This window comes from Sapajus apella, unplaced genomic scaffold (assembly GCF_009761245.1).
Source record: "Sapajus apella isolate SASKATOON/1434 unplaced genomic scaffold, GSC_monkey_1.0 scaffold62, whole genome shotgun sequence".
In the NCBI taxonomy this organism is placed as follows: Eukaryota; Metazoa; Chordata; class Mammalia; order Primates; family Cebidae; genus Sapajus; species Sapajus apella.
Window position 1 is genome coordinate 9540506 of NW_022437002.1, and position 27941 is coordinate 9568446.

The window sequence follows — 27941 nt, forward strand, 5'->3', positions numbered from 1 at the left end:
CTGTTGCCTAGGCTGGAGTGCAGTGGCACCATCTCAGCATACTGCAGCCTCTACCTCCTGGGCTTAGGTGACCCTCCCACCTCAGCCTCCTGAGTAGCTGGGATTATAGGTGCACGTCACCACGCCTGGCTAATTTGTTTATATTTTTAGTGGAGATAGGGTTTCACCATATTGGCCAGGCTGGTTTCGAACTCCTGACCTCAAGTGATCAGTCTGCCTGGACCTCCCAAAGTGCTGGAATTACAGGCATGAGCCATCATGCCTGGCAGAAGTGAGCTATTTTTATTGGCTTAAAGCTGCATTGCAAATAAAGCAGCTTTGCTGTCCCCAGGATATACCTTCCTAAAGACCTGTCCAGTATCATTTTATTGGCTGCCAGAGAATCGTAGTAAATAACTTCCAAGTGTCTTAAGCTTTACATAAAGAGGGACCGCTCTCAGCTGGGCACAGTGGCTCACGCTCATAATCCCAGCACTTTGAGAGGCCAAGGCAGGTAGATCACGTGAGGTCAGGAGTTTGAGACCAGCCTGGCCAACATGGTGAAACCCCGTTTCTACTAAAAATACAAAAGTAGCCAGGTATGTTGGTGTGCACCTGCTACTCGGGAGGCTGAGTCAGGAGAATCACTTGAACCTGGGAGGCAGAGGTTGCAGTGAGCTGAAATCGTGCCATTGCACTCCAGCCTGGGTGACAAGAATGAAACTCCATTCCCCTCCCCAACCCCTCAAAAAAGAGGGACAGCTGTCTACTCACTTGGCAGCATTTCTCTAATAATTAGGTGTCAAGTTGTCTCAGTGGCTGCAAATTTGCTGTCTCCCAAACCTCTGGTCCCAGCAGAACTCCCAGGATCCTAAACCAGAAAGCCAAATGTTTAAATTAGCAGACATATTCTGGCCTGAAATCTGAGCCATGGAAAGCCATTACAAAAATGCATTCAATATCCTTTTCAATGCTTTATATCATACCCGGAGCCATTACTGCTTGGAAGCCAGGACAGCTCTGGCTTCTCCTCATGTACTTAGACTGTATGCCAAGCCAGAAACTAGCTAATCTAGAAAATATGGATTTGGGGATGCAGGGGAAAAAGAACCCTTGGAGTGAAGCATTTGGATTATTCTTCCCAGAGGCTTTAATTACCTCTCAGCTATTTGTATCAGGCTGCAAGTTTCAAGTTTAATGGAGTTTGTTTTTGTTTTTCAGGCCCAACTGGAAGGCATTATTGCACCAAAGAAGTGATAACTTCCACATGGGTCTACCCCATCATAAGCCCTTTGTAATAAAAAGCTAGTTTCCTGAGTGAACAAGCCATACCCTCCCCTAACCACCTAGGTGTTTGTCAGAAGTCACACCATTGCTCCAATGTCATGAAACACGGAAGGTCTGCAAGCCAGCCTCCTGGCTGGGCAATGGAAGATGGTGTGGTCCTGTTAGTCTCAGGGTGTGGCTTGCTAGCCAGTCTTGGGATCTGCCAGCTCAGATTCTAAGAAAGACACTGCTTTCTCATCATCATTCTATACCAACACTTATTTCTGACTAGATGAAGCTGCTGCTCTGCCCCTCAAACTTTTGGTTCACAGTTCATCTTCTGCCTTGACCTGGGCTTCTGGCCTTATTTAATGTCTTTTTATCGCTACTCTAATGCATTTCTATTAACTCATTTTGGAACTCTGGTTTTTCTGCTGTATCGTATTACCCCCACTTGCCAGTCAACTGGACCCCTTCCTCCTCAGTTTCAGACTGCCTAGATTAGTAAATGTTTGCCAGAAAGGAATACCAGTCGTAGTGGCCTTTGTGAGCTGTCTGCAACGAGCTCTTCCCCCAGCACAGATTTGTTCACTTTATCCTGCAGAAAACCAACCCCCGACTCTGCACTCCCCTAAGTAATGTTGATTAACAACTGAAGAGGGAAGCAAATCTCAACATGCAGGTCTAATGACTAATGATTAGACTATGGCCGCTAGCCAACTGCATTTTAGTATTTCTCTTCCACTCCCCTGGTTTTGTAGACCCAGCTTGAATGAGTGACATAAATCTTTATTAGTTCAGGACAGGCCCCGGTGGGCTAAGATGGTAAGCTGGAGGACTTCCATCCTTCGGTCAGGCTGCACAAGTAACATTACATAGAAGGCACTAACATTCTCAGGTTCCCGGAGAGGTGCGAGAAGGCTCTCCTTAGCAGAGCTTCCATCTGCCATCCGTCTTGGGTCCAGTGAGCTTCAAGACTCACCATGGAAGCACTGTTGTCCCCCAGAAAACCCGTGTTCCCCAAGCTGTACACACCACACACACTGTCATCTGGAATCTAAGGGCAGCTTTTACCCTGATCCAGTATCCTGAGGCATTATAAGGCTCCACTCAAATGACCTGCCCGTGTTGTCATTTCCGTGGGAAATAACTCTTTTCACAAGATCTGCTAGTTCCAGGATTCTACAGCAGGAATGTACGTGCCCTAAGCGGGTCCACTTCACAGACTCGATGAGGAACAGAAGTTACTGTAGTTTTCTTTTTTTTTTTTTTTGAGATGGAGTCTCACTCTGTTGCCCAGGCTGGAGTGCAATGGCTGATCTCAGCTCACTGCAACCTCGACCTCCCGGGTTCAAGCGATTCTCCTGCCTCAGCCTCCTGAGTAGCTAGGATTATAGGTGCCCACCACCATGACCTGCTAATTTTTCTATTTTTAGTAGAGACAGGGTTTCACCATGTTGGTCAGGCTGGTTTCAAACTCCTGACCTCGTGATCTGCCCGCCTCAGCCTCCCAAAGTGCTGGGATTAGAGGCGTGAGCCACCATGCTTCGTATTTCAAAGCCCAGGCCATGCACACCAACGTCCTTGAAATCTGCAGTTCTGTATGTTTCTATTCCAAATTGTTCATTATCACTAAAGAAATACTACCCTTTCCATTTTGTAGACCTCATCCCCTATTTCTGTCAGACATTTACATGACAGGGTGACTGTGGATGAACCTTTTAGTTCATCTACAGTCTACCTGAAGTACTAGACTTTCAGACTCTATCACTGAAATCCTTAAGGGTGAGGAGGCTTTATTTCCCTAGGCTGGTGAAGGGCTTCAACTGTCAAACCTCAGAACAAACGCATTATGGCCTTAGAAATGCCAACGGGGCAGGAAGGAAATGAACACAATTTCTAATTGCATGTTTTTGTATAATTTAATAAAAACCTTTTAAACATGACTCTTTTATCTGAATTTTTTGTGTCTGTGTTTCTGTCCCTCCGAGTCATTAGTCTTCTTTTTGTTCCTGTTCCTGTTTTTCACGTTGTGTGTTTCATAGTAGCGCACACCAACTTTTTTCGGCCGTTGCTGCCGTTCTGCTCGCCTCCGCTGGAAAAAATGGCAAGAAAAGATGAAGGAAAAAAAAAAACCGATCAAACCCTGAAAGTCATTCACAAAACAGGAGGCTGTGCTTCTCATCTCTGTTCTGTTACCCGTGCTGCTTCCACAACTACTGGAAGAGGTGCTAATGAGGGAGGGCTCCCCCATACACTTAAGGTTACTCTTCCATGTGACTTGTGAAACTCCAAGTTACAAATCCGCATGTGGTCCAACCCTTATCCAATGAGTGAATCCCTTCTGCAGCACTCCTGACAAGTCCCCTGCAGTCAGGCTGAGTGCTGCTGACAACTACTCCCCTCCCCAGAGGGCCCACTCCAGCTCTGAACAGCTCAGCTCTGAAGCTGTCCTTCAGACTGCCCAAACACATCTGCTCATCAGGTCATTTCCCTTGGGACTACAAACTGACTCCTCAGAGGATAATCCACCGCTGCGGAGATGTTGATTAGAAACTCCTCAAGGACCTTCATCCAGTGGGCCAGGCCCTGACCCTATTTATCTGACTTCAACTAGGTCACTGAGGACTGGGGTTCCTGGGATTCAGCTCTGGACCGTTTGTTTCAGTGGGTCTTGACAACGGGACTTCTATTTACTCTAATTGGGTCATACTAAGACCTAAAACACTTACTTCTTTTGATGTAAGCGCCCTGGGAGCTTTATTTGAATGTTCCCGTTCCTCTTCCCTTTGTGCCTTCCGCTTCTTTCCCTTTTTGGAAGGTGCTGGATACAAATGATACACAAACAGGAATTTTCTGCTGAAAATTTGTCTATAAACCCAATGGTGGGAACAAGCTTGACATATCAGAAGGATAAGGACACCCAATGTGGACAAAGCAGGTGAGCAGCGTGGTGAGTAAAGCAGGCCAAGGGGAGGCCTTCAGGTCAGGATGCCCTGAGCCACACACTCAGTGTGGAAGCTGATGCAAATGGAGGGAAGGATAAATGCAGGAAACATGCCCCCATGTTTGTCTGTGGACCCGCCCTTGGATTCTAAGGTTAACAATGAACGCTTTCTAAGAAGTTTCCTGAATTGACAATTTAATCCTAAAAAATGTGCAGAATGAAAAGCAGATAATTTAATTTGTATCACAGTATGTGAATTTAATCTGCCAGATATGATATCTATGTGGATGACTATATGAGATAATTTGGAGACTGAACTTAGGTTTCTCAAAGCTCTAAAGACACAAATTACATCTAAATGATTGAAATAATTTGTCTTCACCTGTATCATCTACATCTTCTAGTGTTTTTCTTTGTTCTTCAGGTTTTGCAAATATCTTTTCACTCAGTCCCTTGGATATTCTGAAACAGAAAAGCAAAGTAACATTCCTCTCACTGATACAAATCACATGCTGACCTGGAGACCTGAGACAGACTAAGGAACCCCACTCCTATCCATGTAGTTTATCTCCAATGGACGAAGTCAACACCCAACATGTTTGTGCCTCCCTGGTGTTTCTAAAAGATTGGACAACCAAGCTTCTCATACTGAAGGTAGCTGAATTTTACAAAATTTACAGCTCACTTTAAAAAAATGGGTAACAGCCAAGTGTGGTGCATGACGGCAGACCCAGCTACTTAGGAGGCTGAGACGAGAGGGCTGCTTGAGCCCAGGAGCATGAGGCCAGTCTAGGCAACATAGTGAGACCCCAACTCAAAAAAACAGACAGACAAAAAACCCAACCAACCAGCCCACCAACCAAATGGCAGTAACTCCATGTAAAAATACAGCTCCAGTACTCATGGCAAATTTACGGGACAGGAACGAACCATCTGCAATTTGTGAGAAGATGAACATACTACCTGACTGCCGAAAACTTTTTGGCTTTGGCTTTGTCTAAAAACTTCTGATATTTGGCGATCTTCTCATCCAGGGCTTTAATAACGGCTTTGGTGTCATTTCCCACATGTTCCTCCTCGGATTCCAAGGAAGACTCTTCCATAGCGTCTCTTTGTTGCTCCTGTTCCTCCACCTCTTCATCAGAAAAGCTGTCAAGTGCTTCCTCAAGATCTGACACCTCTACAGGAACCAGGTCATCCTCAGAAAACTGAGGCACCACGTTGATTTTACCAAAGTTCTGCCGAACCCGTGCGAGAATCTGCTGCATCTCTGTGTTAGCATCGCAGTGACTGTTCTCTTCCGTTTCTTTCTTAATGACGGATTCTGACCCTTCACCTGCAATTTCGGTGACTTCCTCTCCTGGATTATGCTGAGCTGCTTCTGGGACAACTTCCAAAGATGAGGAGGGTGGAAGCTATTAAGGGGTGGAAACAGGGGAGAGAAACAGAATCAGAAAATGAAAACTGGAATTTCTGACTTGCTCTTAAACAGTCCTCTTCTCAGGACTAAGGGAAGGTATTGAAAACACCCAAATTTGAGGCATTTCATTCATCTATTTTTAAGCCAATGTACATTAAACCCAGAGACCAGTATTAGGATCAAAGGAATACATGTGTAGTTCCATAGGATGAGGCAACTAAGACTATTTAAATCATTAAAACCAACCAATGATTTACCATAGACAAGCAAGGCTCCCTAGACCTTCCGTAGGGGGCTGTTCATATAAGCACATGCAGAATCAGCACACACCACTATGTAAAAATGAAGGCCAGGGTGGATGTTAAGGATGTACTCAGAGAGGCATTTGAGGAGGTCCTCTGATTTAAGCGTGTCCTCCAAAATTCCTGTGTTGGAAATGGATATGGTTTGGCTGTGTCCCCACCCAAATCTCACCTTGAATTGTAGCTCCCATAGTCCCCATGTGTTGTGGGTGGGACCCGGTGGGAGGTAATTGAATTATGGGGGGTGGGGGGGTGGTCTTTCTCCTGCTGCTCTCATGATGAATAAGTCTCACGAGATCTGATGGTTTTACGAAGGGCAGTTCCCTTGCACACACTCTTGCCTGATGCCCAGTGTTAGACATGCCTTTGTTCCTCCTTCACCTTCCGCCATGATTGTGGACACTCCCCAGCCATGTGGAACTGTGAGTTCATTAAACCTATTTTTCTTTATAAACTATCCAGTCTCAGGTATTTCTTCATAGCAGTATGAAAATGGACCTATACAGACACTTAATCCCCAATGCAGCAACAGTGTTGAGAGGTGAGGCCTAGTAAGAGGTGAGTAGATCAGGAGGGCTCTATCCCCATGACTGGACTAATGTGATCTCAAGAGGGGCTTAGTTATTGTAAGAGTGAGTTTGTCATGAAAGCAAGTTTGACCCTCTCTTGCTTGCTCTTGTCTTCCCACTTTCCATGATGGGATGACCCTTGTCAGATGCTAGTGCCCTGATATCGGACTTCTCAGCCTCTAGAATCGTAAGTCAAAACAGTTTCTGTTCATTGTAATTACCCAGTCTGCAGTATTCTTAGAGCAGCACAAAACAGACTAAGATAGGAGGCATCTTGAAGCAAGAGTATAAGGTAAGAAGGGGGCATTCTGTGAGAGATGAGAGTTCATAACGAGCACTAAGTCTGGGGACCCTGAAATGACTGGTCTGTTGTAGGTGACTGCAAAGATAAGTATGTGCCAAGCTTTCTACTGGCGTTTCACATGTATAATATTTTATGCTTGCAACAGAAACTCACAGAATTTAAAGTGATTTTCAAAGGCAAGAGTGGCTAGGCAAATCATTAAATAAATACAGACCTATAAAATCCAGGAAACCACATACAAAATTTGAACATACATTTTTCTAGGAAGGGCAATTTTTGGCTTTCAGTTTCTGAAGGGGTTTCTCCCCTCAACCAAAAAAGGAAAAACAGAATCACAGAGTAAGGCACACAATAGTGAAACTGCCTCCACAGGATTGACAAGGACTACCTGCTGAGTTCTGGACAGAAATACGATTATAATTAAGCACTAATCAGGGGCACTTTGGCCTATTTCCTTGTTGCTGAAAGTCCCGAACACTAGGTACTGCCCATTTGCATCCCCACTGTCCCTAGAGGCAGGATTTCTGACATTCAGGTTGTAAGACTGTGTAAGAATTGATTTGCACCCCCATTGTTCCTATAGACAAGGTATCTGACATTAGAACCATAAGGTTTTTGTTTAAAGATTGCTTAAAGTGTTTTTTCAGATCCCTAATTCTAGCAACCAGTTTGAAGATCCCCTGAGAAATGAGGTCTGCATGAGAACACAGCTTCCTCATCTCCCTGTCCCGTGACTTCACCCCACACTCTTCATCCAATCAAAGATTCTCACTCCAGCCCACTCCAAAACTCTTTAAAAACCCTAACCCCAAACTCCTCATGGAGATGGATTTCATGATTCCTCCCATCTCCTCCTTTGGTGACCCTATGATTAAACCTCCGTCTCTGCTGCAACCTGGTGGTGTCTCAGCGTATTGACTCGCCGTGTGCATTGGGCAACAAATCTATCATGGCTACAACAGTTCGTAAGAATTGGCAGGGCGTGGTGGTTCATGCCTGTAATCCCAGCACCTTGGGAGGCCGAGGCGGGTGGATCACCTGAGGTCAGGAGTTTGAGACCAGTCTGGCCAATGTGGTGAAACCCCATCTCTACTAAAAATACAAAAATTAGCCGGGCATGGTGGCACGTGCCTGTAATCCCAGCTACTTGGGAGGCTACGACAGGAGGATTACTTGAACCTGGGAGGCGGAAGTTGCAGTGAGCCAAGATCATGCCACTGCACTCCAGCCAAGGCAGCAGATAAGACTGTGTCTTAAAAAAAAAAAAAAAAAGTGGTACCTGAACTACTTATCTATACTTAATGACTAGATATGGAGGAAGGGCTGAAGTTAATGCCAATGTTTCCACACAGGGTCCCCAGAGAGCAGTGATACGGACATCCAGAATGATCCTAGAATCCAGCTGCTAACTCAAAACCCTCCAATGGCTTCCCACCATGCCACCCTCCCCTGGCCCAAGCCGCAGTGACCTTGCCTGGAACATTCTCCCTAGACACTCGCATGGCTCCTGTCTCATGTTAAGGACTCTGCTGAAGTGCGACCGCCTCAGAGGCCTTCCCTGACCACCACAGACAAAGTATTCCTTGTCACCCTCAAACCCCGTAGCCTGGGTTTTCCTCACAGCATGCAAGACTTCCTGACATTACATATTCATCTGCTTACTGTCTCCCTATGATATAAATATCACACTTCCTGGCACAGAGCTCCTAAGGCCCTTGGAATTTCCTGAGCAATGGGTATCTTTTGTTATTGGTTACAAGCCCCTTTCCACCACACCTGAGTTTATGCTAATCTGGTGACTCAAGGTGGAGCCCTAGATAGCTTCAGGATGGGGACGTGCTGGTCACAGGAAGACCAAGCACTTGACCATGTGGTTGGTGCTTTCAGCCACTCAGAGGAGAGAAGGGAGACTGGAATTGAGCCTATCACCAACTGCCACAGATTTCATCAGTCACGTCTATGTAATGATGGGGTTAGGAAAGCTCTGGGTTGCTGAACACATCAATGTGCTGGGAGGGCATGGAAGCTCTGCGCCTCTTTCCCATGCCTTACCCTGGGCACCTCTTCTATTAGCTGTTACTGAGTTTCACCATTTATAATAAACCTGAAATTGTAAACACAGCACTTTCCTGAGTTCTGGGAGTCCTTCTGGCAAATTATCAAACTCCTGAATTTGTCGTCAGCTGGGCATAAGTGTGGACAGCCTGCAGCTGGCATCTGAAGCAGGTACAGTCTTATGGGACTGAGTCCTTAACCTGTGGGGTCTGTGCTAACTCTGGGAGTTAGTGTCAGAACTAGATTGAATTGTTGGGACACTCAGCTGGTATCAGAGAACTGCAGAACTGGATAGAAAAACAGTATGTATTTGGCGTCGGAAGAAACCACACACTCCCCTGCTGGAATATATGTGCAGGAGAGCAGCAGCTTGTCAGCTTCTTACCACAGCACCTTCAGTACACAGAAGAGTCCCTGGCCCATAGGAGATGCTCAGTGTGGGATTGCTGAGTGAATGTATCCATGAATGAATGAAGGAGACAACACACATGAAGAGGGAGAGAAACTTTTGTTGGGTTGTTTGATGGTTTGGGCAGGGAGAAGGGAGAAAGTCAATTAACATCAGTTTTAGGCTAACTTTCAAATGCTGCAGAACACATTCAACTGGAAATACCTCGCTGCAACTGCAACTTGGAATGGAGTCAGCTAAGGGGAAACCAGTCAGCTAAGGGTATGGACCCAACGACACTAGCATAGATGCCAAATTGGAAGCCACCACTTCAAGGGCTGGGTTCTGAAAAAGGTCCTACAACTAGAAAGGCAAAATATTAATGTTGAGTCTTGCGGCAGTCCACTGCCAAGAGTGAGGTTAACAGGGACAGTAGGAATGCTTCTGGCTCCAGCCTTCAGACTTCCTTCTCCAACTATCAATAGTACCACTCTCCTTTCCCATTGGATCACAGGCTTTCTGAGGGTAATGGCTGTTTTTCATTCCTATATTCCCTGTGCCTGGCCCATAGTTGGTGCTAATAAATGTTTGTTAAACAAATTAATCTTAGCAATGATTGTTTCTTAAGCATAAGAAAAGATACAGGTACCAGAAGATCACTTATATTTAATGAGCCCTCTTTTTCCAAGGCCCTAAAGACTAGTATCTAAGCTTGGTCTTCTCTTATGTCTATTTATTAGTCTCCAAATGCACCCCCAACAAAGGCCATGGCACTAGCAGTCTAGAATGAGAAAGGGTGGAATGATCACTGTGGGCCAGCAGTGCCTCACAACAGTGCTTCACCAAAAAATATATATACATATATATTTTTTGAGACTGAGTCTCCCTCTGTTGTCCAGGCTAGAGTGCAAAATGGCATGATCTCAGCTCACTGCAACCTCCATTTCTCGGATTCAAGCAATTCTTCTGCCTCAGCTTCCCGAGTAGCTGGGACTACAGGCATGTGCCACCATGCCCAGTTAATTTAATTTTTGTATTTTTAGTAGAGACAAGATTTCACCATATTGACCAGGCTGGTCTCGAACTCCTGACCTTGTGATCCACCCACCTCAGCCTCCCAAAGTGCTGTGATTACAGGTGCAAGCCACTGTGCCCAGCCCCAAAAATATTTTTATATGTTAAAATAAATAAATAAAATGAGAGACACTGCAGCTGAATGAAAACGTGCTCTATGAAGAGAGGCAATCAGAAGCTATACCAAGTGTAAGTCAGGACCCATTCTCCCCAGAGGTGGGCCCACCCTGCTCTTACCTGTACTTGGGGGGCCACAGGTGGCTCTGCATCGGGTGGCTTGACAAAGAAAGGAATCCGGCCCCTCTGCCAGTCATTGAGGACCATCTTACCCACGGTCTGCAAGTCGGGCTCTCCACCCTGAAAGGCCACACAAAGATTCCCAATTAAATTCAAAGGACCAAGACCACCTACCACTGTGGGGGTGTTCCAGTTGTCCCAGGGGTTCATCATCACTTAGGTGACAAGTTTCACACTGCTCACACATGCACACCAAAAGAGGGCCCATGTCATACACATACATGCCTGCAATAAGTATCGGTCTAAATTCTCACAAACTCTGGCTCACCTTTAGTAACTTCCCAGTCCGGAAAGCGAGCTTCTCAAGAAAGTCCTCAGCATTCTCCCAAGAATCAATCTTGTATGTTTTGCTGATATATTCTGGCTTTGCGCGTTCAAGTACGGCACCAATGTGGTCTTCAGGAGTCTTAATTTTTTCCACTTGAACCTAAATGTTAACAGGAAATCTCCCTATTACAAACTTTGTTGTGGAAGCAGTGAAGTTCCCAGTGTTCTTTGCAGCACTATTTGAAATTAGATTTCAACACCACAAAGCTAGTGGAGCCTGGCAGGAGCCTGTCTCCGAGGTGGCTAGACATGGTCGGCTGCAAGGAGCACCACTGAAAGCTGACCACAGCCATGGAGCCCACAATTCAGCTTTAATCCCCACTCACCACAAACTAACTGTGTGGCTGCCACAAGCAGTTTAAACTTGGAATGCTTCATGTTACTCACTTGCAGAAATGGTTAAAAGTCTGCCAATCCCAGGACACAAAAAGAATGGAATAGTTTAAGAAAGGAAGGTAGGAATATGCACAGGATGTATATAGCCAGAAGCATGGTCAAGGTTAAGTGGAACCATTTACAGTTTTTGGTCGTATTCAGAAACAAGTGAGGAAATGACTGGGTTCCAAAATGACTCAACCCATAAACCCACGAAGATGAATTATCACTAAGCATAAACAGGCCCTGCTTCCCTCTGGATCCTGTGTGTAAACTACAAACTCTTTTGTGGGATGATATTGACCAGATATGCCCACGGTTCCACTAACTCCTCAAACAGCTCATGCTGAGAGGCTGCCCTGTTCAGCATCATGTTCCTAAAGTCTGGTCGGACAGGCTGAACCCAAACTGCCTTCTTAATGAGTAAAAAGGAAAAGTATCCAGGGTTCCCTATAGAATACTCCCCCGCAAACACAAACAGCCTATCAGGGCCAAATACTCACAACTCCTTTTAGCACAATGTCTGTCTCGGAGTCCTCAGAGGGGTAAACCACACCTGGACAGTCAATCAAGAATATCCGACGCATCAAAGTAATATACTGCCAGACCTGAAGTCAGAAAAAGTCAGAGATGTCCTGCATCAAATACTTAAAAGAGTCTAATTTCACAAACCCCTGATGCTAATGTATGAAGCTGGAAAGGAGGAAGGGGTGAGTCAAAGGAATGCAACCTGCTGAGTAATTAAGCTACTAACTTTCTCCTCTGTGCCATGCACAAGATACTTCCACTAAGAGTAAACTATAGTTTCCATCAGCTAAGAGTCTAAAAATAATGCAGAGACAGGATTTCCATCTAGTATTGTGCAATTATACCCAGTGAACATTTCTCTGAGTTTTAAAAATACTCTTGAGAGCTTAGCACTGCTTGGCCTCATTGCCTATAAGTAAAACCGTGCTGTTCCCCAAACACTCTGTGTTCTAGGATACGACTCCCAACTTTCAGAACCTACCTGAAGGTTGAAGCTTCTTAACCTATGCATCAAATATTCTTGGGTTAGTTTTGTTTATCAAAGTGAAAGGCTGGAGTGACAATTTAAAACAGACCTAAATATGAATTGCATTAACCAACTCATGCCAAAGCCACACAGTAGCATACAAAGTACTCTTAGTCTAATCAAAGAGGGCAGAAACAATTCTGATACGTTCTAAACTATTACATGGAGAGCTGAACTCCTAATGGTGGTCTGCATTCAAGAGAAGCAGAGAGATACCAACAAGTCCTGAATGATCACCCTTTATGAAAATAAAATATGCAGAGGTAAGATCACCTTGCGTCAAGCGTACCTTTGTTTCACCTGCAATGGGAGCCACGTTGCAAACTTTCTTAGAACGCAATGTGTTTATCACAGAGCTCTTGCCAACATTTGGATAGCCAATGAACCCAACACTGATCTGTTTCTTGTCAGTGTGCAACTGTTCAAAGAGAGAATACACAGCACATACATGCAGTCACATATATATCCCGTTGGACAAGCAGTTTGTATTACTTTGTTGATATGAAGAATACAGTGCAACACTGTTGATACAACTCGATGTGAAGCCTAGACACACACCACCTACATAATCTGTGTGAGCTGCATACATACGCTTGTTAATAAATCAGAAGTAAGTCATTTCCTCAGTCTGCATGTGAAATTATCCTTGTATGTGTTAAGGTTAAAAGTATGTAGGTCAAAAAACAAAAGACGGTCAGGCGCAGTGGCCCTTTCTCTTTTTTTTGTTTTTAAGACGAGTCTTGCTGTGTCACCCAGGCTGGTTTGCAATGGTGCCATCTTGGCCCACTGCAACCTCTACCTCCTAGGTTCAAGGGATTCTCTTGCCTCAGCCTCCAGAAAAGCTGGGATTACAGGCACCTGCCTGAGCAACAGAGAGAGACTCTGTCTCAAAAAAAAAAAAAAATTAAATTAAATCTGGGTCCCTATCCAATTATCCTACAATGAAGTCTATTAGTCAAGAAGGCCACTCCATGAAGAAAAAAAAAAAATAACATATCAGCTTTTTAATGCCTTACTTTTTTTTCTTTGAAACAGGGTTTTCAGAAAAGCTCTCTGCAACCTCTGCCTCCTGGGCTCAAGCAATCCTCCTGCCTCAGCTTCCTGGGTAGCTGGAACCACAGTTGTGCACCATGCCTTGCTAATTTTTTTCTATTTTTTGTACAGATGGAGTTTTGCCATATTGCCCAGGCTAGTCTAGAAGTCCTGAGCTCAAGCGATCTGCCTACCTCATCCTCCCAAAGTGCTGGGATTATAGGCATAAGCCACTGTACCTGCCCTAATGCCTTACTCTTAAACATAGAGAACCAAGAATAACCAAACATTTAAACGTGACTCTACTTGGGGGCTGAGGCTGCAGTGAGCCATGATCGCACCACTGCACTTCAGCCTGGGTTAAGACAGAGCTAGGCCCTGTCTCAAAAAATTTTTTAAAGTAAAAGAAAAAAATTTTAAGTGTGATTCTACCAGAAAAGACAGAAAAACAAATAAAAATTTGAAGGTAACAGAATCAATGTAGACAGGAAAAATTTCAAAACATCATTTATGTTCTCAGAGAGAGAGAAGATACTGTGACTGTGAAATGAGACGTAAAAGGAAGGAAGGCAAATCAGAATTCAACAAGAGCTCTCAGAAATTACTTATTAAAAGTGACTGGCAAAAGAAATTTTGTGATAGGGCAGCTGGATGATCAAAACAAGGAAAAGTGCCCAGAAAACAGAGGAAAATGTCATATATGTACCAAAAGAAAGAAAATTCAAGAATTAAACCAGGAGGTAAAATTAAATCTCTGAACAAGAATACAGACAACTGAGGGAGGAAAGAAAATTTCAAAGAAATCATGTAAGACAGTATCAGACCAAAGTCTCATCAAAAGGCGAGCTCACTGAGCAATAAAAGGCCCACTTCAAGACACATCACTGTGAAATTTTAGAACAAGAGAAAATTTAAATGTTAGAATAAGAAACGATCGGCTGGGCGTGGTGGCAAACACCTGTAAACCTAGCACTTCAGGAGGCTAAAACAAGGCAGGGGGATCGCTTGGGCCTCGGAGTTTGAGGTTACAGTGAGCTATGGCTGTACCACTGCACTCCAGTCTGGGTGACAGAGCAAGACCCTGTCTCAAAAAAAGAAATCACAGCCACACAAAGTATGGGCAGTCAGAATGGTCTCAGATTCCTCAGAAGTCAGAAAACAGTGCAGTGGTGACTTCAAGATTCTTAGGAAAAACAGCCTGAGGGTAAAATAAAGATATTTTCAGGATGCAAGGCATGTCTCAAAAATGTTCTCTTCAAGTGTTCCTTCGCAGGAAACTTTCAGAAAACATGTCCCATCAAAAGGAAGGAGTAAACCAGAAAAGAAAAGGGTCCTATAAACAAGAGGTCCCATACAGGAAAACAGCCAGAGAAATTCTCAGGATGACAGTGAAAGGAAGTCTCAGAAAGACTGAGGATGGAGTGCTGGCCACACAAGGGACTACCGGTGGTGCCTGGAAGTGCTGAAAGTTCCCATGCATCAGAGAAGCTGGTAGTATGATAGTGATAGACACAAATACAACAGAGCAAAGTAACGCCAGCAAAAGGAAAAGCTCTGGTCAGAAAGGAATGATACTAACAGCACACTATGTGGGTCAGCTGTGACTAATATTTTCCAGTCAAGACAATGTATAGACTGAACGGCCGAGGTCACTCTTCCCAGCCTGTCAGAGTAGCCACCCTGCAGGCTGCAACCCTTTATGAGACATAAAGCTCATCCCAAATTAAAACCACCACCAGCAACTAACACTGAATGAGTAATATCATAACCCAACACTGCCGTCTAACAACACAGGGAAAGTAAAGGGGGAAGTACATGTGGAGGAAGGATGGCTATAAGGAAGCACATCCTCATTTTCCATAGTTGGAAATTAATAAGCATCTAAAACTGGGGTTTGGGGGTGGGGACAGATCAAGAAAATAAAATCCTAAGCATGTACTAAAGATATGGAGGAAAATAACAGAACTAATGGCTAACGATCAGAAGCACTTGCTTCTGTAAAGTGGGGAAGGGTGGGACAGCAGACTGTCTTTTGTTAGAAGCCAGGTAGAATAAACTAAATACACAAATTCAAAATGACAGGTACAGAGCATGAAGCTTTGAGAATATTTGATAGGGTAGTCTGGTTCCAGGGCTTCCCTCAGGAGCTAACATCTGACCAGGGATCTGAAGCTTGAATTTTGGCAGGGCCCTTTCCAACCACAGGAGCCAGAAGCTGCATGGGCCCCATGGGCAGAGAAGCACTGCAGGCCTGGAAAGCCCAGCAGAGGGTGGAACGTCAGGTGCCAGGGCTGTGGCAGAAGGGAAGCAATGATGGTCAGGGATACGGTGCAAAGACTGATCAAGAAAACACTTCGGAATCCCTTCTGAGTCTCTCAGAGTTTTTACGTCACTGAAGGTTTTTACGTCTTTTTTTTTAGAAACAGGGTTTTGCTCCGTCACCCAGGCTGACGTGCAGTGATACCATCATAGCTCACTGTAGCCTTGATCTCCTGGGCTCAAGCAATCCTCTTGCCTCAGCATCCTGAGTATCTAGGACTACAGACCTGCACAGCCATGTCCGGCTAAGAATTCGGTAACTGTCTGCTATGTCACGGCAGATTCTTATACCAGAAGACAGATTCTTACACCAACTCACAGCTGCACAACTCCAGGAGAAACAGATCAGGGCTCAATACCTTTCCAAACTGCCGCAGAAGCTGAATGAAGGCTCCCTTGCCAAATGGGTTAGTAAGGCTTGCATGGAAAGCAAGTGTTGGGTAATCCTGGGAGAGGACACCAACCCACCGTTTCTAAAGGGAGAGATGAAAACACGCTGGTAAACTGCAGTTCATTTATTTACGTTACGGGGAAGAATCAGAGCTTGAATTACAGAACTGTTTCAAATACACTATTTTCTAAGGAAAAGGTTAGCTATAATTCTTTGAAATGTTTTTTTCAAGTATGATAGCTAATGCTTTGTCTTCTGTCTTTTTTTTTTTTTAGACGGGGTTTCACCATATTGGTTAGGTTGGTCTCGAACTCCCACCCTCAGGTGATCCACCCGCCTCGGCCTCCCAGTGCTGGGATTACAGGTGTGAGCCACCACGCCCGGCCCCATCTTCTGTCTTACAAATAGAAAACAATATTCCAAAAAAATGTCTTCATTGTTACTAAATGCAATTAATGGAGCATAATGTGAAGCAGGCAGTCCTGCAGCTCTCTCCTCACGAGGGCACACAATCGCTCATCCAGTAAGGGTGCTGCGCTGTCCTACAGAGGAGAGATGGTGCCTCTGCCCACCATCAATGAGCACACTATTGTGTTGTTTCCACTGAGGGCACTTCCATTACTATATTCTCAGCAGTGTAACAGTTTATCCTAAAAATCCTAAAACTGACTCATTAACAGATATCTTAATAGTCTGTTCTGGTTTGGTAATTGTACTTACTGTTGCCCAGGTTGGAACAAGGTCACATTTGTTAAGTACAAAAATGAGGTGTTTCCAAGGTTTTTCCTTCTTTAGGTAAGTTTCAATGTGAGGGGAACGAGTACCCATTGGATCTCTAGCATCAAGAACTTGAACTACAACATCTGATGAATCTATCACCTGAAAATTCAGAGAGGCAAAAATGGTTTGCCACAGTACAAATACAAGAGGGAGGACATTTAAGGTAGTCTGGGAAAAATGAAATAATCATATTTAGAGACAGCTTCCAAACAATTTCTGGGTAGAGTTGGTTGTAGCTAATCTCAATGCCCAGTGATCAGAACTCCAAAGGTTTTCCATCCTGTAGTTTTTGAAACCTGTTGAATTTCAAACAGGAAAACTGGCTTAGATGAGACTCAACATTTCCTAACTACTATGGATTATTGAACTAAATCATTTACTTCTTAGGACTTCTTTAAGTTTGTAATATTATAGGTTTTGTGTATTTCACAAAAAAACTAAAAAGTTTAGTTTGCCTTCATGGTACTAGTTTCCTATTATGTTATTATTTAATAACATGATTATGCTTGAAAACCTTTCTTCTGAAGATGATTATTAGTGCGTGGATATAAACCCCTGCCAGTTAAAGAGCACTGGATCAGAAATCAAGATACATAAAGCCTCTTTCACTAACAAGCTAACTGAGCTAGGTACAGCATCAAACCTTTCTAGACAGGAGTCTTCATCTATAAAAGGAGAGGGGTGGACTAAATAACTTAAAACGTTGCATACGACTCTAACTAGGCATGATAAATCTAAACAGGATTTTAGATTTGGCAGGAAATCTAAAAAAATACAGACAGGTAATAAATATATGAGTGTATAAAAGATAGCTGTTACTCTTATACAAGTACTTTTAAAAATGCAGTTACCTAGCACAATGGTAGTACGTCTTCCTAGTTTCTTTGCAGGAGGAAGAGGATGGAACAGGCAGTGCTGCCTGTACTTTAGGCAACAGAGCTTCAATATATGAACGTCAGTTTTCTTCTACAAAATTATGAAAGCCAAAGGAACCACTCAATGGGAGAGAATTTAGGAGTCTTACCTTGTAGAGCTCACCCCATATTCTCTTGGACTGTCCCTTTTTATAGATCTCTTCTTGAGCTTCATTTCTAAGTAAGAAAGCACCCCAAATGAGCAACTGAAGCACCATCAAGACAAAAAGGACCCTTTAGGGCAAAGTCAATGCACCAAAATAAAGAGTATCAAACCCAGTTGGAGATGAACAGGAAACAAATCGAATTTTAAAAGTGACTATATCCAAATGCCCATCAAAAATAGTTTCATTTTCACTGCATTACCTACTACACCTTTTGGGGGAGGAAAAATTCAAATCAGCAGAATATAAAGCCAACGAAAGTTCAAATAATTCTAAGAATAAATAAATGAACTCACTGCCTCTTTTTGCTCGGCCTTAAATGGCTTGACATTATCTCTAGATGGCCCAAGGCTTGAGGATGGGCTGACAACAGCAATGGATAGTAACACTGATGCAGTCAAAGGACAATGCCTCTTCACTAAGACAGCAAAACCGCCACTTCATTTAAAAGACGTGAGATGGACAGAGAATGGGAGCTCTCTGGCCCTGCCCAAAAGAAACGAACCTAAACCCTTTCTGAAGAGCAATGCGGCAGCTGCCTATCAAAAAGCACGCATACCTTTTAACATCATGATTTGCTCTGTAAGAATATATCTTTGGGGAATAATTAAAGATGAAAAAGATTTGGTCACACTGATGTTTCATCCTTGTGTTGTTCACCATAAGAAAAAACTAAACATAGCATAAATGTCCAGCAATGAGACTGGCCACAACGAACCTAATATTACTCTGACAATAAATATTATATTGTCGATTATGTACTGACATAGAAATATATTCCTAATAATCACAGCTCACTGCAGCCTCAAATTCCTGGGCTCCAATGATCTTCCCACCTCAGCCTCCTGAGTAGCTGGGACTACAGGTATACATCACTATGCCCAGCCAATTTTTTTATTTTTTATAGAGACAAGGTCTTGCTATGTTGCCCAGGCTAATCTCAAACTCCTGTGCTCAAGCGATCCTCCTGCCTTGGCCTCCCAAAACACTAGTATTACAGGTGAGCCACTATACCCAACTAGTGCCTGATTCTTTTGAGTATGGATCCCTATGAGAATATGATGGGAGCCATAGATTATTCCTCTCTTTCTCCTCCCTCCACCAAAAAAACGCCCACAAAAGACAAAACTGGCCAGGCACGGTGGCTCACGCCTGTAATCCCAGCACTTTGGGAGGCCAAGGGGGGAGATCACGAGGTCAGGAGTTCGAGGCCAGCCTGGCCAACATGGTAAAACCCCATCTCTACTAAAAATACAAATATTAGCCGGGCATCATGGTGTGTGCCTGTAATCCCAGCTACTCAGGAGGCTGAGGCAGGAGAATCACTTTAGGTCACGAGGTGGAGGTTGCAGTGAGCCAAGATCATGCCACTGTATTCCAGCCTGGGTAACGAGCAAGACTCTGCCTCAAAAAAAAAAAGACAAAACCCTATGGCCTTTATTTATGGTCATACATTTTCCATATTTTCTTCAGAAGAGTCAAAGAAACCTCAAAGGCCATCCATGAACTCAGAGACCTCCAGTTAAGGAAGCCCCGATATTCACTGAGGCATTAACAATGCTTGATATCTGCAATGGGATTATGAGTTATGTTCTTTTTGTTGCATTTTCCAATTTAACTATATTTCCTAATTTGTCTACAACATGTGTATTACTATTATAAATGAAAAAAATGTTATTTGGGGGATGAAGAGAGACCTCTGTCAATCAAGCCACCTTAAACACTTTCAGTCTAGCCCCAATTTCACCAACGTCTCCAGTCTGCAGGAAGAAGATAACTCCATATGAGTGAAAGCACCAAGCTTCGCACAGGCAGAATGAGTTTAAAGAAAACGTTTTGTTGCAGAAAAGCAAATGATGAGACTTGCACGAACTTCAAAACTGTACCTCGGCCGGGTACAGTGGCTCACACCTGTAATCCGAGCACTTTGTGAGGCTGACGGAGGTGGACAGCCTGAGCTGAGGAGATGGAGACCAGCCTGGCAAAACGGTGAAACCCTGTCTCTACTAAAATACAAAAAATTAGCCGAGCATGGCGGCATGCACCTGTAGCCCCAGCTATTCGGAAGGCTGAGGCAGGAGAACTGCTTGTACCTGGGAGGCAGAGGTTGCAGTGAGCCGAGATCGTGCCACTGCATTTTAGCCTGGATGACAAAGTGAGACTCCATCTCCAAAACAAACAAACAAAAACCAAAAAAAACCCTGTACCTTACACTAGTATCTTCAGTTACCAAATCACGATCCTTGCCCTGGTCATAGCTCTCAGTGGACATCTCAGCATTTTCGATAAGAGACTGCATATCACTTGTAAATAAGTTTGGTCGCTTCCTCTGTGACTTAGGCCCAAACGTAGTTTCAAAGCTTTCAGTATCAAGAATGTGCACCTTCAAGTTCTGAAGAGAAAGGAGAATTACAGGTAAAACTAAGGAAAGCACTGAGGAAAAGCAAAAAGAAAAACACCCACCTACGAGAGACTTTCTGATTTTATTTTTCCAAAGTTCAACCCATACCAAAATCTACAAGAACATGGATTCATTCTGGTTTCAAATCAGAAATACTTGTTGAAATGGCACAAACGCTGGTTCCCTTATTTTACAGTTCTGTAAGCTTCCTTGGAGAAATACAAAAGTAATACAAATAATCAAAGTAAATATGAATAATTGTGCAAAACCCTGCCGAACAATCTGCTTTACTTCATTTATCATAAACTTTAGTCAAATGTAATTAAGGCTACAGTGATGAAAATTAACTTATCTTTTCTGCCATTTTTTTGAGCTTTAAACAAGTGCATAAAATTTGCCAAATTCATAGATTTTGTCAAGGACAATCATACTCAAATTTGTGTGTGTTTTTTTTAAACCAACTGCAAATGCCAACTTTTTCTTGGAAGTTAATTTCTTTCATGGCTAAAAGGAACTGCTTGTTTTGTAAGATGCATTTTAGTTTCAGATAACATTTTCCCTAATTTAGGTAACGTTTTTATTAAATGCACATGGCAAGTCTTCAGATGAAAAACATCTAGCAAAAGTCCAAAATAATAGTTTAGATGTGATAAAAGGAACCTGACACTAACTAGAACTTGATGTGCCAGTAAAGGAGTTACAGGCATAGGAATTTTTGAAGCAAGATAAAAGTGAAAGTTTGACTTAGGATCTATCACATAACAGAATGTTAACAGCTGGCAGAGAATATTCTAAAAAAAAAAAATCACCCTTTTCCCTCTAGCACAGGCTCCTCCGTAACCACCACTACCAAAAGCTGTGAGGATGATAGAGCAACCCCCACGGTTTCTGAACTTTAACAGATCCCTTCTTCCAACTTCTAAAGATCCTTAAGCTATTATCATTTTCTCAGATGCTCTAAGCCACAACTCCGTTTATTTTTAGTCACTATCTTCTACCCAGGAGCATCCCCAAACAGAGGCAGCTCGTTTTACATGGGAAATAGGTTCTAATGTCACTGGGTAAAATCAAGTGTGACCAAAATTATCCCTGAAAACCTCTTAACCTATCAAGTACCACATGCAAGCCTTTATGTCTATAAACCTACACATTAATTAAGTATAACACAGCAATATACAGCATATAATACAGTACACAGTTACAGTACTCTTACTGTACTGCTAGAGAAATACAGTAATTCTAAAACACATATAGATGAATATGCATATCTGATCTGACTCATTGTGCAAAATAATCTCAGATTTAGATTTTGTAAGTAGTAGATATCCTACTAAAATAAAATAGGTACAGTTTTTCAAGGCCAAAGCAGGAAACTCATCAGTTACTCTGAGCAGCTTTTTGCATCAACAAAGAAGCTGACTGCTGCGACTGCAGACCCTTCATTCTACACACCAGCTATTTAAACGCTGAATTTTAGAAGCACTGACAAGAACAGGCAACAAAGCAATAAATCCATAATAGAACCTCTCTGTTCTTCTCATAAACAGGATTCAATGGTTGCTTAAAATATGGCTTTAGGGAGAACAGACAAAAGAGAACAAGGGAAATGAGCAACTTGTCTGTGGTTCATGAATTACACTCATGTGTTCCCCTGAAAGAAAACAGTCATTCCACTAATAGGTGCCATTCTTCTAGTCCATCATAAAACAAAACATCACTGACAAAACCTGAGGCAATAACCAGACCTTGGTTTTTATTCTGTCCTGCAAGTAAACAGTATTCTTTGAACTATTTAATCCATGTATGCAGGTCAATGTTTTCCTCCCGTCCTGATACTGGAACTGAGGCTTACGTACTGGCTCCATTTCTGGGAATTATTATTCAACGCAAGTAAAAACGAGCAGGCAAACATTAGGCTCTTTCTTTGTTCTGTGTGAAACTCCTTCTACTCAAGCCAGATTGAATCCTTACTGCACTTCGAACTTCAGCAACTGACATCCAAGGTGACCAGCACCCCTTCCTTCAGCTGACGAGAAATCTCAAGGATCTCACAAAAGCTGAAAGCACAAAACACCAAAGTTCTACCAACTCAATCCTAATTCTATGCTGTCCCGAAGTTCGATGGAATTACCACTTAAAACAAGTTTGCCTAACAAAATAAATAACAGTAAATAATATCACTTAGAGCTGTTATTGATTTAGCTCTTATTAGGTGGTGTGCTATGGGCTCACTATGGGCCAAGTGCTTTACAGATGTTTCATCTGTAGCCAATCACCCAAGGAGGTGGGTTATTTATGCTTTCAAGGCAAAGAAGTTAAAGTTCCTGCAGAAACCCAACTAAGGGCACAGGAAGGGGTAGAGCAAAGATTAAAATTCAGGTCTCAACTCCGAAACCTGCGCTTTGACCCACTACCCTACAGCATCTCATACTAGAAGAAAAAAGGTGAAAGGAGAAGTCCGAGAAAGGTCATCATGGCTACATTAAAGTCGCTATTTTCTAAGGAAAAATACAAGACAAATATGTTAGAGAGGGATCTGCATGGAGTTTGCCCAGGAAATTCCATCACCAGGGACATCCTACATCTTACATGAGGCCGGATGCGATCATGGAGAAGAGACATTGGTAACTTGCTTTGCTTCATGACAACTTTGTATGGATCCTTCATAACTGTATCCATTTCCTCTTGAAATTTTTGTAATGATGACTGCTTAATCACACGTGTGTTTCCTGTTTTCCAAAAAAGAATGTTTCCACTTAACAAGTATTTGCACATCCATCTTCCACTGACACAGTGAAAGGCAAGATTTTAAATGACCCTCACTCACCCAAGTACCTGATCCATCCATCCCTTAGAGCTGTTTTCAAACTTAAAAGAGGAAAAAACCAAAAAACTGCCTCTCCCGCACTTGCGCGCTATGAACTAGTTCACCAACCCAGACACGCAAAGAGTTTCAATAGTTTTCCAAGTCCAGTTTCCTGACTAAATGAAACTGAGAAATAGTGTGGAACGGAACTGAGATCTGACAAATGTCCTACTTGCTCCTAGATCCGGCAGAGAAACTTGGAGCCAATCACTCCGAAACCCGTGCTTTGATCCACTACACTATCGTACCTCATACTCAAGGTGAAAAGGTAAAAAGAGAGGTCTTAGAAAGTTTTGGAGCTGATCGCTCAGTACAGAGAATCTTGAAACACAAAAACCTGAGTCACAGTTACCACTTTTAGGGTTATGAGGATTCAAAGGGACATTAACCAATGAATCCATGCAAGGGAACGAGACAGAGTCCTGCAATACCACCTGTAAAACAGCTTGTAAGTGAGAGATCCTGAAAAGCATTCAATTAAACAGAATGCTGCAGCATGAAGGCAAAACAGCAAGCTGGTAATGACGGTAGCAAGAAATGCGTATACTATACTTTTGCTAGGCACAATTCTAAGCAGTTTATATGTATTTACTCTTGTTTTCTGAGACAGAGTCTCACTCTGTCACCCAGGCTGGAGTGCAAGTGGCACGGCCTCAGCTCACTGTAACCTCTGCCTCCTGGGCTCAAGGGATTGTCCTGCCTCAGCCTTCCAAGTAGTTGGGATTACAGGTGCCCACTGCAACGCCTGGCTAATTTTTGTACATTTAGTAGAGATTGGGGTTTCACCGTGTTGACCAGGCTGGTCTCGAACTCCTGACCTCAAGTGATCTACCTGCCTCAGCCTCCTAAAGTGCTGGGATTACAGGTGTGAGCGACTGCACCTGGCCTGTATTTACTCATTTGATTACCAAAACAGTCCTATGAGATAGGTTCCATCTTATTCTCATTTTAGAGATGAGAAAGCTAATGAACAGCCAGGCTTAATAACCTGCGCACTGGCACATAAATGACAGAACTAGGATTCAAACCCAGGCAGTCTAGATCTGGAGCCACAGTACCCAGCAGCTATGCTAAATGCTTCTCTGTAGAGTTTTTGTTGACACTTTTCTGTGCTGCAGTTCTTAGGAGGTATCCTATCAAAAGGTATAAGAGACTTAGAGGTAACTGCCATCTGTCCCCAAGCACAGAGTCACAAGCAAATACTGGAATCTCATCATCTGAAGTGCCCATACATTTACCAGTGGCTAAGGGCAAAGACAAAAGCCCAGACTGAAAATGGAACAGGAAGTTTCCCAAGAAGCTGTGATCACCCTGAGACTGAAGATACTCTCTTCACTCTTGGAAGGTTCAACAGTGAGACGCTTTCACTGTCACCCAAGTTCAAATAAAAACCCCACTAACAAGTGTTTCAGAGGAACTTCGGGCTAATGCACTTACCCTGCAGGCTAAATGCACAAACACACCTGCAAGGCCACCTCTCAAGCAGTATCTCTCCAGGCAAGCAGAAAAGATTAAGATGAGTGTTCTAAGGTTTGTGAATGCTAGTCATTAAGGACGGTCTTATCTGCTTAAGAGGGTTCAATTATAATTACTAATGTGAGTGCTCTTCAAAAAGAAGTTATTTATTAAATCTACCACTACTACTTTTCCCAGTACTTTTTCTTATCCCTTTCTCAGATACTACTTGACAGTTCCACTCACCAAAAACTCCTACCGTTTAGACATTTAAACATCCCAGCCTTTTCCACTCAGCATACATTTTGTACAGGAAAGTAACAGGGGATAACACTCACCAAACCATTTAATGTTTGGCTCTACTCTTGCCACTGTGCCAGAAGCCACCGTTGATTGGTATTGCAGGGGTTTAATTATTTTACCACGATTGTTCCTAAATTGAAGAAATAACAGATTTTGATTGACAACACAAGAAGGGCAACGGCAAAGTCTGATCCGCAGAACGTACTTTCCATCAAAAGGACTTCTTACTTTGGTTTTAAATGATCACGAAATAGATTCCAGTAAACACAAAGTACTTCTACATTTGAAACAGATTGCCCAAAAGCTATTTAACCTCTTGCAACAGAGCACATAATGACTTCTTCTAGATGAATAACAATAATGGTGACGTTTTAAAAAATCTGTTTACTGTTGGTTTACTTTTAAAAAAACAAAGCCACAAACTTGAGTCTTTTGGGTATTTGAAGGCTGGTTTAAATAAATTTTTTAAATAGAGGGTGATTTATGCTGGAAATTCAAATTCTAAAACAAACTGCAAAGTAGGTGACTAATGCATATTAAGTTCATTGACATTTGTATTTTAGTCCCATCTTTTAGAACAGACAGAGACAGAGAATCTAATTACCAAACAAATTAAGACCAGCTAGCAGAATGCCACACTCAGCAAATCCCTGTGGTAGAGGCTACGTCAGCAGAACTCAGAGTTATGATGAGTGTTCAAATGCCACAATGTTGTGATCTTCATTTTGGCACTAAAAAACAAGTTTTCTGGTGGCTTTCCCAACCATAGTCCTATAGGTTTGTTGTATCTGGCCATGTTTAACTCTGAGATTCAATGCATCCTTTGTGAGGCCAGGGCTGTGAGAAACAAGACCTCTACTTTTGAGTATTGTGAAACAACCACTATTTGAACACCAGCTATCGTGCCCTTAAGCAAAAATTAACAATTTATCACAACAACATTACATATAAAATTACATTTGAAAACATATAACTCCTATTTGGAGGAAGTGGGAGTAAGAACAGCAAAGGCTTAATCAGTCTCAGCTAGCGGTCAAGGGCATGAAGGAAAAGGGGAAGGATGATAGCACCCAATGCTCACCTGCGTTCCTTTTGCCTATACATATTCAGGCGCCGGATGGTGGCCCGGTCCCTCATGTTTTGGCCTCCTGCTCCCTGCACTCGATCTACAAAAGACGGAAGTACACAGTGCACTATCTGATATACCCACCAGTACAACCAACAAGTCATTGCTTAAAACGCAACAAGTAGTTCACCCAAAGCAGGTTAGCAGCCACCAACCACAAAAATCTCTATTTTCTCCATATGTTGCTCCAACGATTATAACTTGAAGCTACATGGTATGACAAAGCTGAACCAATCTTTGATCTTCGATAGGATTGTACCTCAGAAGAATAAAAACTAATATTTTTGAGCACTTATGATGACACTGTAAGATCCACATTATAGGCATCATCTCATTTAATCCATACAATAATCTCATAGAGATACATTATCCCCATGCTGCAGAGTGAGAAACTGAGGCACAGTGGTCGGACACCTTGCCCAAGGTCAAATGGTTATTAAATGGCAGAGCCAGAATTTGAACACAAGCATTCGATCACCATGTATGGTCTTAACCATGAAGACACCTACCTCTGTGTCTCAGTTTAACAAATATTGAGTGCTTGCTCCACGCAAGGCATCATGGAGACTATGATTTTGTTATGTATGTGTTCTTAGTCAGTTTCTTAATTTCCTAATGTTTGATTTTTGTTTCATCGACGTAGCAATTCTTGCCTTACATCTCAAAGAGAAAGAGAAGGACAAAAGAGCAAGGTAATACTAGCCTAGCTTCTCATTTTGGGAGCCCTTTAAATCACCTGCCTGGTCTTGAAGTGATGCAGGCGGCAGGCTGAAACCTGCTTTCTACATCACTTCAGGACCAGGCAGGTGATTTAATAGTAGAGACACCTGGTGGCTCTACCATTACTAACTGTTGCAATTATGAAAAGCCACTTCCTGTAAAATCATGATCTCTAACATGATTCTTTTGGGGTCTAATATCCTGAGATTCCAGTTTGTGCAAAGTGAACAATTTATGATCAATCCAGGGTAAACATTTAACACGCATTAAAACTGTCAAAAATTCTAAACCATATTTTAAAAGAAAGTTTTATTAACTAAACCTGAATGGAAGGAACTCTCCCACAGGACATCTTGTTAATTCCACAGGTGGAACCTCGCCAAAACGTACACACATCTCCAAAACAGCCTTACTGCAATGCTCATATTGATTTCTTTGTAGGGTTTTCTAAGAACTTTACCAGATAGAATGATTCCAAGGGCCAAACTACAATCCTTTTCTCATTTTAAAGGTCAAAGCTAAGGTGGCAGGCAAGTATGATCACGTGTAAAAGGCCCGATGGGACAACCTACACCATTTTAAATCTGACTTTCTCTGCATCTCTGAACTGGAGAGGACCCAAGGCTGTCAAAGCCTGAGTGTTCACTTTCCTAGACTTCAGACCAGTTGACTATACTTTGGCCTGCCAGGCGTGCAGTGTCAGCCCTCCTCAGTGCCCCCCGGGAAGAAACCACCACAAATACTGCTTTCCTTTTCATCCCCAACAGCCACTCCGCTCGTGGTCATTTTAAGCAAAGTGCCCCTCCTGCCCCTCCAGTCCTCCTCGGAGCCCTCCCCTACACTTCCCTCCAAGCTCCACCCTCGATCACCCCTGCCGCCATACCCGGGTTTGTGCTGGCCTTGGACGGGTTGATGGTGCTCCGTCCTTTGTATTTGGGCTTCACCATCTTGGCGACGAGATCGGGACCCGAGAGCTAGGTCCGGCTTACGTCGGTCAAACGAACTTAGAAATCCCCCCAGGCCTGGCCGAAGTGACCCGCGTGAACCACGCCGGACCACGTGTGTATGACCTCCGTCACTTCCGCTCGCGCCCCTCTCTGACTCCGCGCGACT

The 27941-nt window shown here is 43.1% G+C and overlaps 2 protein-coding genes across 3 annotated transcripts in view; one reads left to right on the top strand and one right to left on the bottom strand.

Annotated features, from left to right (window-relative positions):
* DNALI1 (dynein axonemal light intermediate chain 1) overlaps positions 1 to 1769 on the top strand; it is a 9986-nt gene extending 8217 nt beyond the window's left edge. The window contains exon 6 of the mRNA XM_032246990.1: positions 1201 to 1769. Coding sequence (XP_032102881.1) covers positions 1201 to 1236 — 36 coding nt within the window. The 3' untranslated portion in view covers positions 1237 to 1769. The remainder of the gene's footprint in view (positions 1 to 1200) is intronic.
* A 1379-nt stretch (positions 1770 to 3148) lies between these two features.
* Positions 3149 to 27941, bottom strand: GNL2 (G protein nucleolar 2). Of its 2 annotated transcripts, XM_032246988.1 has the most exons (16): positions 27712 to 27941; positions 26064 to 26148; positions 25018 to 25112; positions 22948 to 23087; positions 20165 to 20349; positions 17904 to 17970; positions 16820 to 16978; positions 16068 to 16181; positions 12647 to 12775; positions 11807 to 11911; positions 10870 to 11028; positions 10542 to 10661; positions 5156 to 5607; positions 4575 to 4654; positions 3978 to 4069; positions 3149 to 3340 (listed from the first exon to the last, which is right to left on the bottom strand). In XM_032246988.1, the coding sequence occupies exons 1-16, from the start codon at positions 27773 to 27775 to the stop codon at positions 3197 to 3199; spliced, it is 2190 nt and encodes a 729-aa protein (XP_032102879.1). In that variant the 5' UTR covers positions 27776 to 27941; the 3' UTR covers positions 3149 to 3196. The 2 variants fall into 2 exon arrangements, with proteins under 2 accessions (XP_032102879.1, XP_032102880.1); XM_032246989.1 differs by lacking the exon at positions 16820 to 16978.